Source organism: Nanorana parkeri, unplaced genomic scaffold (genome assembly GCF_000935625.1).
Source record: "Nanorana parkeri isolate BGI_ZX_2015 unplaced genomic scaffold, ASM93562v1 scaffold1997, whole genome shotgun sequence".
NCBI classification, from domain to species: domain Eukaryota; kingdom Metazoa; phylum Chordata; class Amphibia; order Anura; family Dicroglossidae; genus Nanorana; species Nanorana parkeri.
Genome location: NW_017308265.1, coordinates 110,252 through 119,668, shown reverse-complemented (window position 1 = coordinate 119,668; position 9,417 = coordinate 110,252). Strand labels below are relative to the sequence as shown.

At 54.3% G+C, this 9,417-nt stretch overlaps 1 protein-coding gene across 1 annotated transcript in view; it reads left to right on the top strand.

Annotated features, from left to right (window-relative positions):
* The first annotated feature begins 153 nt into the window (after window positions 1-153).
* Window positions 154-9,417, top strand: part of CUNH1orf27 (chromosome unknown C1orf27 homolog) — a 14,390-nt gene continuing 5,126 nt past the window's right edge. The window contains exons 1-5 of the mRNA XM_018572314.1: window positions 154-280; window positions 1,367-1,507; window positions 5,496-5,591; window positions 6,306-6,412; window positions 8,565-8,601. Of these exons, the coding sequence (XP_018427816.1) occupies window positions 176-280; window positions 1,367-1,507; window positions 5,496-5,591; window positions 6,306-6,412; window positions 8,565-8,601 (486 nt within the window). The 5' untranslated portion in view covers window positions 154-175. The remainder of the gene's footprint in view (window positions 281-1,366; window positions 1,508-5,495; window positions 5,592-6,305; window positions 6,413-8,564; window positions 8,602-9,417) is intronic.

Genomic DNA, 9,417 nt, shown 5'->3' with positions numbered 1-9,417 from the left:
GGGGGGATTAGACCCCCTGACTGGTTTTTTTAGTGCTATCCGGGGGCTCCATTACAGAGATTTCCCCTCCCGGCAAGGCAGATGAAACGTTCACTGAATCTGTCCGATGATCGTCACCTATAATATCCTTTCTTTGTGTTGCAGGTTTCTGGTCACATGACCGACCTTCATCACAATGGGGAGAAGTTATTATGTTGATGAAACGGTTCAAAGGTATTTCACGAAAATCCTTCAACAGAAGAAGAAGAACAACGTTGTCACCGGACTTCTCATAGGACATGTAAGTGAAACGCGTAGCCATCGAGAAAAGCGCGTCCTCTGCTCCGCGTGTTCCATCATCGTGTGTGATCTGCGGCTAAACCCGGAATAGATTCCTCCGTATGTTTGGAATCGTTTTCTCGCTGTGTTCAGTTCTCTTGTTTTTGTGAATCGGTTGTGAAGTTTCTTCTCTGGAGATCCCCCCCCATGGACGGCACTTCCTGTTTCAGGCTGACAACCCTAAATCGCCACCTTGCAATGAGCGGCGGCGTTGTCAGCCTGCCGTGGGAGCTCGTTCGCTCGGCTGTCACTGATACGTTTGTGTCCGTCGCTGGCTCCGCGGTGTCGGACATTTTCACCGCAGGGCTCGGAGAACGAACGTCCGCAGTGTGGAAAGCATCCTCTACACCGGGGGGGAGGGGGGGCGGGGATCCTCCGGCTGCGGTGAGACTACAACTGGCTAATGGTGGAGCAATACGCGGATCTCTCCCATTTGCTCTGGTAGTGTGCGGACTACAGAACAGCCCCCTCTGCTGTGTGAAAGTGGAACTTCAGGCGGATATAATGGACACAGATTGATGCAGCTCTCTGATCATTTCATGTATGTTGGAGAGGAAAGCTGTGCAATGACCTGAATTTAACTCGGCATTGGCCTTTTGTAGTCCCTGTACAGCAGAGCTCAGACTGAGGGGAGGGAGAAGCAGCACAAAGGGGCAATCTATTGTGCTGCAGTGCTCATGTGCTAAGAAGAAACATGCTGATTGGAGGAGAGAGCAGTGTGATGGAGAGATGAGGTCACCGCTCTGCTGCTGCTCCTTTTGCTGTCCAATCACACACTGGGGGAGGGACTAGACCTGTAAGGGTTCCTGGACTGCAGCAGAGAAAAATCAGGTCCCCTGTCCTGCCAGACAGGACTGTGCTGTGTGGCAGAGCTGTGTAACCCTCAGGGCTGCATGGACAGACAAGAATGTCATATGTATGCAATCTGTGGATTTAGCTGGATGACGAGCGAGATGTCGGTCCTCCTCCGTGTGCCGGGCGACGTCCATATTGTCTGAAGTCCGGTGACAACGACACTTCCGTCATCCGTCTCGTCTTTCATTTCTAGTGCTCGCTGCAAAGGGATTACATTGTTCTGGCTGTGCAGACCCCGCCAAAGGAAGATCAGTGCCAAGGACCCGAGAGGAAGATCGGCTCATCCAGGCTGGAGGAGATCGACGAGGAATGGTTCTGTATCCACGCCAGTCAGGTACGAAGTCCAGCCTCCCCTTCAGTCTTCTATCTGACCTCCGTCCTCCCCTTCAGTCTTCTATCTGACCCCCGTCCTCCCCTTCAGTCTTCTATCTGACCCCCGTCCTCCCCTTCAGTCTTCTATCTGACCCCCGTCCTCCCCTTCAGTCTTCTATCTGACCCCCGTCCTCCCCTTCAGTCTTCTATCTGACCCCCGTCCTCCCCTTCAGTCTTCTATCTGACCCCCGTCCTCCCCTTCAGTCTTCTATCTGACCCCCGTCCTCCCCTTCAGTCTTCTATCTGACCCCCGTCCTCCCCTTCAGTCTTCTATCTGACCCCCGTCCTCCCCTTCAGTCTTCTATCTGACCCCCGTCCTCCCCTTCAGTCTTCTATCTGACCCCCGTCCTCCCCTTCAGTCTTCTATCTGACCCCCGTCCTCCCCTTCAGTCTTCTATCTGACCCCCGTCCTCCCCTTCAGTCTTCTATCTGACCCCCGTCCTCCCCTTCAGTCTTCTATCTGACCCCCGTCCTCCCCTTCAGTCTTCTATCTGACCCCCGTCCTCCCCTTCAGTCTTCTATCTGACCCCCGTCCTCCCCTTCAGTCTTCTATCTGACCCCCGTCCTCCCCTTCAGTCTTCTATCTGACCCCCGTCCTCCCCTTCAGTCTTCTATCTGACCCCCGTCCTCCCCTTCAGTCTTCTATCTGACCCCCGTCCTCCCCTTCAGTCTTCTATCTGACCCCCGTCCTCCCCTTCAGTCTTCTATCTGACCCCCGTCCTCCCCTTCAGTCTTCTATCTGACCCCCGTCCTCCCCTTCAGTCTTCTATCTGACCCCCGTCCTCCCCTTCAGTCTTCTATCTGACCCCCGTCCTCCCCTTCAGTCTTCTATCTGACCCCCGTCCTCCCCTTCAGTCTTCTATCTGACCCCCGTCCTCCCCTTCAGTCTTCTATCTGACCCCCGTCCTCCCCTTCAGTCTTCTATCTGACCCCCGTCCTCCCCTTCAGTCTTCTATCTGACCCCCGTCCTCCCCTTCAGTCTTCTATCTGACCCCCGTCCTCCCCTTCAGTCTTCTATCTGACCCCCGTCCTCCCCTTCAGTCTTCTATCTGACCCCCGTCCTCCCCTTCAGTCTTCTATCTGACCCCCGTCCTCCCCTTCAGTCTTCTATCTGACCCCCGTCCTCCCCTTCAGTCTTCTATCTGACCCCCGTCCTCCCCTTCAGTCTTCTATCTGACCCCCGTCCTCCCCTTCAGTCTTCTATCTGACCCCCGTCCTCCCCTTCAGTCTTCTATCTGACCCCCGTCCTCCCCTTCAGTCTTCTATCTGACCCCCGTCCTCCCCTTCAGTCTTCTATCTGACCCCCGTCCTCCCCTTCAGTCTTCTATCTGACCCCCGTCCTCCCCTTCAGTCTTCTATCTGACCCCCGTCCTCCCCTTCAGTCTTCTATCTGACCCCCGTCCTCCCCTTCAGTCTTCTATCTGACCCCCGTCCTCCCCTTCAGTCTTCTATCTGACCCCCGTCCTCCCCTTCAGTCTTCTATCTGACCCCCGTCCTCCCCTTCAGTCTTCTATCTGACCCCCGTCCTCCCCTTCAGTCTTCTATCTGACCCCCGTCCTCCCCTTCAGTCTTCTATCTGACCCCCGTCCTCCCCTTCAGTCTTCTATCTGACCCCCGTCCTCCCCTTCAGTCTTCTATCTGACCCCCGTCCTCCCCTTCAGTCTTCTATCTGACCCCCGTCCTCCCCTTCAGTCTTCTATCTGACCCCCGTCCTCCCCTTCAGTCTTCTATCTGACCCCCGTCCTCCCCTTCAGTCTTCTATCTGACCCCCGTCCTCCCCTTCAGTCTTCTATCTGACCCCCGTCCTCCCCTTCAGTCTTCTATCTGACCCCCGTCCTCCCCTTCAGTCTTCTATCTGACCCCCGTCCTCCCCTTCAGTCTTCTATCTGACCCCCGTCCTCCCCTTCAGTCTTCTATCTGACCCCCGTCCTCCCCTTCAGTCTTCTATCTGACCCCCGTCCTCCCCTTCAGTCTTCTATCTGACCCCCGTCCTCCCCTTCAGTCTTCTATCTGACCCCCGTCCTCCCCTTCAGTCTTCTATCTGACCCCCGTCCTCCCCTTCAGTCTTCTATCTGACCCCCGTCCTCCCCTTCAGTCTTCTATCTGACCCCCGTCCTCCCCTTCAGTCTTCTATCTGACCCCCGTCCTCCCCTTCAGTCTTCTATCTGACCCCCGTCCTCCCCTTCAGTCTTCTATCTGACCCCCGTCCTCCCCTTCAGTCTTCTATCTGACCCCCGTCCTCCCCTTCAGTCTTCTATCTGACCCCCGTCCTCCCCTTCAGTCTTCTATCTGACCCCCGTCCTCCCCTTCAGTCTTCTATCTGACCCCCGTCCTCCCCTTCAGTCTTCTATCTGACCCCCGTCCTCCCCTTCAGTCTTCTATCTGACCCCCGTCCTCCCCTTCAGTCTTCTATCTGACCCCCGTCCTCCCCTTCAGTCTTCTATCTGACCCCCGTCCTCCCCTTCAGTCTTCTATCTGACCCCCGTCCTCCCCTTCAGTCTTCTATCTGACCCCCGTCCTCCCCTTCAGTCTTCTATCTGACCCCCGTCCTCCCCTTCAGTCTTCTATCTGACCCCCGTCCTCCCCTTCAGTCTTCTATCTGACCCCCGTCCTCCCCTTCAGTCTTCTATCTGACCCCCGTCCTCCCCTTCAGTCTTCTATCTGACCCCCGTCCTCCCCTTCAGTCTTCTATCTGACCCCCGTCCTCCCCTTCAGTCTTCTATCTGACCCCCGTCCTCCCCTTCAGTCTTCTATCTGACCCCCGTCCTCCCCTTCAGTCTTCTATCTGACCCCCGTCCTCCCCTTCAGTCTTCTATCTGACCCCCGTCCTCCCCTTCAGTCTTCTATCTGACCCCCGTCCTCCCCTTCAGTCTTCTATCTGACCCCCGTCCTCCCCTTCAGTCTTCTATCTGACCCCCGTCCTCCCCTTCAGTCTTCTATCTGACCCCCGTCCTCCCCTTCAGTCTTCTATCTGACCCCCGTCCTCCCCTTCAGTCTTCTATCTGACCCCCGTCCTCCCCTTCAGTCTTCTATCTGACCCCCGTCCTCCCCTTCAGTCTTCTATCTGACCCCCGTCCTCCCCTTCAGTCTTCTATCTGACCCCCGTCCTCCCCTTCAGTCTTCTATCTGACCCCCGTCCTCCCCTTCAGTCTTCTATCTGACCCCCGTCCTCCCCTTCAGTCTTCTATCTGACCCCCGTCCTCCCCTTCAGTCTTCTATCTGACCCCCGTCCTCCCCTTCAGTCTTCTATCTGACCCCCGTCCTCCCCTTCAGTCTTCTATCTGCCCTCCGTCCTTCCCTTCAGTCTCCTATCTGACCTCCGTCCTCCCCTTCAGTTGTACCGGCTCCTCCCCTCTTCCTCTGATGTCACTGCGACTGGGAGCTTCTCACAATGTGCAAAAGAAGCTGCAGCAAGCCAGATAGAGCCCGCCCCTCATTTCCTGGCTGCAGGACGTTCAGCATCATCTAGCAGTTTCCTCCCCAGCCTGGCTCCACCCACTACAGGCAACCTCAGGAGGGGGCGGAGACAAGACCAGTCACCTTACACAAGGAGAGAGAGCAGCAGTGACCGGTCTTTATTACAGGAGGGGGCGGAGACAAGACCCACCCTGTACATAGAGAGAGAGAGCAGCAGTGATTGGTCTTTATTACAGGAGGGGGCGGAGACAAGACCAGTCACCCTGTACATAGAGAGAGTAGCAGTGACCAGTCTTTATTACAGGAGGGGGGCGGAGACAAGACCAGTCACCCTTCACAAGGAGAGAGCAGAAGTGATTGGTCTATATTACAGGAGGGGGCGGAGACGAGACCAGGCACCCTGGACATAGAGAGAGAGCAGCAGTGAGCGGTCTTTATTACAGGAAGCTCGGAGTCTCCGCAGAAATACAGGAAGCAGAATGCGGAGACATGTGACTATTTCCTGTTCACTGTTTGATCCTTTTATTTTGTAGGTGAGCCGGATGCTCCCGGGCGGGTTCCTGCTGGTTGGGGCGTTTCTGATTTCACCTCCAGAAGTTTCCAAGGAATCTCTGAATGTTTTAAGGAAGGTGAGTGGATGTTGGGGGTCGTTGTCCTGTAATAATGACGGTCTTGCAAGGACACTGATGATATGCTGATGGTACATTGTGCATAGATCCAGTTGCTGCATTTTATTCAAACCATAAAATCTTAAAACACCGCCGCGTTTTGGCCCCTCCCCCTTCCTTCTTCAGGGCTCAGATATTATATGTGGTTCAGAGGCCCCAGAAATGGCGCAGTCATTGCGGTTGGTTGTTTTCAAGTCGCCAATGAAATGTTCCCAGGATTGGTTCGGTAAGAAGACGCTCCCTTATCCAATGGGTACCCCCATTTTGTTTGAGAGTTGCGTCATCGCCCCCCAATATGAATCCAAATTATTTTCTTCAGCCATGGAATATTAATTAGCTGCAATGCAGGTGGATCATGGCTGGTGGGAGGAGCCAGCAGGGGGCTGTACATAGCTTCCTGAACACATCACAGCACCCGGCCTCAGTACTTCTCTCAGGATCCGTCAGCCCTGATGCAAGGAGTGGGCCGGCTCTTGGGAGGAGTTATGCAAATATCACAATATATTATTGTATGGATGTTGATCTGGAGGAGTGGGAGGTCCTAAGCGGGTTGTATTTGCATGCAGAGCACCCCCAGGTAACACCCACATGTGACACGACCTGTATCATATATGTACATGTATCGGATCCTTCACATCCTCTCCGGAACTATTCTGACACAATGTATCTTTTCAGCTCATCTTTGCCACAGAGAAGTCTGCAATGAAGAACAAGTTGTGGAATCTGACGGACGAGGATGTCACGGACCGCGTAGCATTGCAAATCTGTTCGTCTACAAACAAGTATGTGCCAACATTTCCCGCAATCAGCTCGTCCTCCCTTCTGATTGGAGAGTTCTGACTCACGGGGGGGGGTTAGTGTTGTCAGACCTCTGCAGAGAGACCACTGCTTCCACACACAGAGCAAGGCTCCTTCTCTGCAGCGTGCTGTCAGGGGTCCGGCTTCTCTACTCAGCATGTGGCCACACAATGAGGAATGACCTGTATACCTATGGCAGGTGAACACCTATATACTGTATGTCAGGACCAAGATCACATGAATTGGGTTGAAATATGGAAAGCTCATTGGAACGTCTACACCAGTGACGTGCGGTACCCCTTGTTCTGGGTGAGGCATTCCCCAGCCTCGCCCCCCCCCAGCACGTCCCGCCCTGCCCCTGCTGGACAAAGCCCCGCCCCCAGCACGTCCCCAAGCTAGTATAAAGGAGGAAGGGAGGAGCTTCCCTGTCCTTCACTTGCTCGTCACTGCTGAGGCATCGAGATCGATGGCCTCAGTGGGGTTTATTTTTTTCCTTTCTTTGATTGGACAGCTTGGACCAATGGCGCTTTACCATTGGTCCAAACCATCCACAGAGCTCGCGCCTATAACACAGAGTAGAGGCTGCGACAGCTCTTGCCTCAGCAAGTTAGGTTACACAAGCAGTGGGGAAGCCTGCTGCTGTGCAACCTAACTACCTGTCAAAAGCCAGATGCAGCGCCGCCTGTAATTAACATCCAGCGCTCCGTCCATGACAGGTGACACAGCGGGGGGAGGATTTCCCTGATGTGTAACCTGATAGAAGCCGATCTGAATGGAGAAAAAGCTGCCAGCTTTAGACTTGAAGCTGACAGCTTTTTCCTCCATAATTCTAGGTGAGGCTCCGCCCCCCCCCCTGCCTCCCGTGACCACACGTCCCTGGTCTATACACATTGCAGGTACATTAACCCCTTCATGGCGGAAGGTAAAAGAAACCTCAACACCTGAGCCCAGTTGTCTTCCTAAAACTGAACATATCTCGTCCAACGCTCGCTGTGTCCCGGGGAATGATTGTTCAGGAGAAGCAGAGCCGTCACTTGATGATAAATAGTCATCACTGTCCCCTGAGATGAGGGAAACTCGGCCAAAACATCTCATAGTACTGCTTGTCCTCTCTGACGCGCTGTCACAGGAGGCTGAGCGAGCGGTGCGGGAGGAGAGCTCCGCCTCCTGTGACAGCACTGGCTGTCTCCGCCCACACATCACTCTGCCGGACTGTGATAGGCGGCTGAGCGGTGTGGGAGGAGAGACGCCGGCCGCTCACATCGCTCTCCTCTCCCAGTACTCACTGTTTCTCTCCTCCCCGATGGGACACAGAGCAGCGCCCAGCGGGGAGGAAAGAAAGCAGGGATGCGCCGATGTATCAGCAGGACAATGGCACTTTCCGCATTATGCCAAAAGTGCAATTTTCGTCCGATATATCGGCGCATCCCTAATTTTATCACATCGTACCGAAAATGTAACCCAGTTCCAGCCTTGATCTAACAATCTGATCCTCATTTATTATTTCCGGACTTCTCTAGAGATACAATGTAACTCACAGGAAAAGATACGGGGGAGGGTTCTAAAACTCGTCATCACTGTGATTGGGTATTGCAGTGATCATGTGATCAGGAGCCGAACAACCCGGCTCCCAGTCATCCGAGACCAGGAGATGTCGATGACGGCTCGGGCTCCGTGCTGGGGGGGGGGTGCGCGATTTGAGACCACCTCTGCAGTGATGCAAGTAGGTGCTACCTCGGCAGGAAGGGGTTAAACAAAAGGTGTACAAAGTTAGCTCAGTTACCTAATTTTCAGTTCATTCTTTTTTATTTTTATTTTTAGAAAGCGGCCACAGCCTGAGTAAAACAAAAAGCCCGTCCACTGCCAGCATGCTGCAGGTAAGGGCCCCTTGCTCTGTGTGTAAGCAGCGGTCTTTCTGCAGAGGTCCAACCCACACTGTGATAGGTTGGGGCAAGAGTTCTGTAATCAGTAGAGGGCATGTGTGTTACTGACTGGAGAGCTGCATGTCTGACTCAGCGGTGGGACCTCGGCAGAGAGACCACTGCTTCCACACAGAAGAATACATGTTTTGAGCGGAGTTGCGGAATTGTATATTAAACGCTGCGGCTGAACAATTTTTTTGTTTCTTCCTTCCAGGGTTGTATGCCGGACGTTCGATGTTAAAGACCCCAAGGTATCACTGATATATATATACAATGAGACGGGGATTGTAGATTGTAAGCTCTTTGGAGCGTCCATAGGTGTCTGTAATAAATGTATCGTGTTTATAATATATCTGAACCCAAGAACAATTAAATGGAATCCATTACAGCTTACCGGGCCAGGAGAACTACGAGGTCAGGGCTTTTCCCCCATAGTTCTCCTTAGGGTAACGGGAGGACACAAACTAGCGTCCTCCCGTCACCCTAAGCTCAGTATATAGGGAGCTGCAGCTCGCGGTATACTGAGACGCCGCAGCCGGAGCGGATCCCGACAATTATGTCTGGATCCGCCCAGCTGCGTGAGTGACAGCTGGCTCTGCCTATCTAGAGGCAGAGCCAGCTGTACCCGCCCCTCCCCCGTCCGTTCTGCCAGTCAGCGCTGGCGGATCGGGGAGGGGGGAATCCAGCCCCTCCCCTGTCACGGCAGAGAGCTCGCACAGGAGCGATAGGTGAGCGAACGCCGGTGTGTGTTCGCTCACTTCCCGATCTACTGAGCCGACCTGTGACAGTCTCATTGTCACAGGTCGGCTAGAACTATGAGGGGAGTAAGAAGCATACACAGGATGTATATAGCGCCAACAGTGTGCGCAGCGCTGTACAATATAAAGAAGACATTACAATCCAAGACAAGATGGTAAGGAGGGCCCTGCCCCTGAGGGCTTACAATCTAAAAGGGGAGGGGCTGTGACAGGGGAGGGGCTGGATTCCACCCTCCCCGCTCCGATCCTCCAGCGCTGACTGGCGAAACGGACGGGGGTGGGGGCGGGGACAGCTGGCTCTGCCTCTAG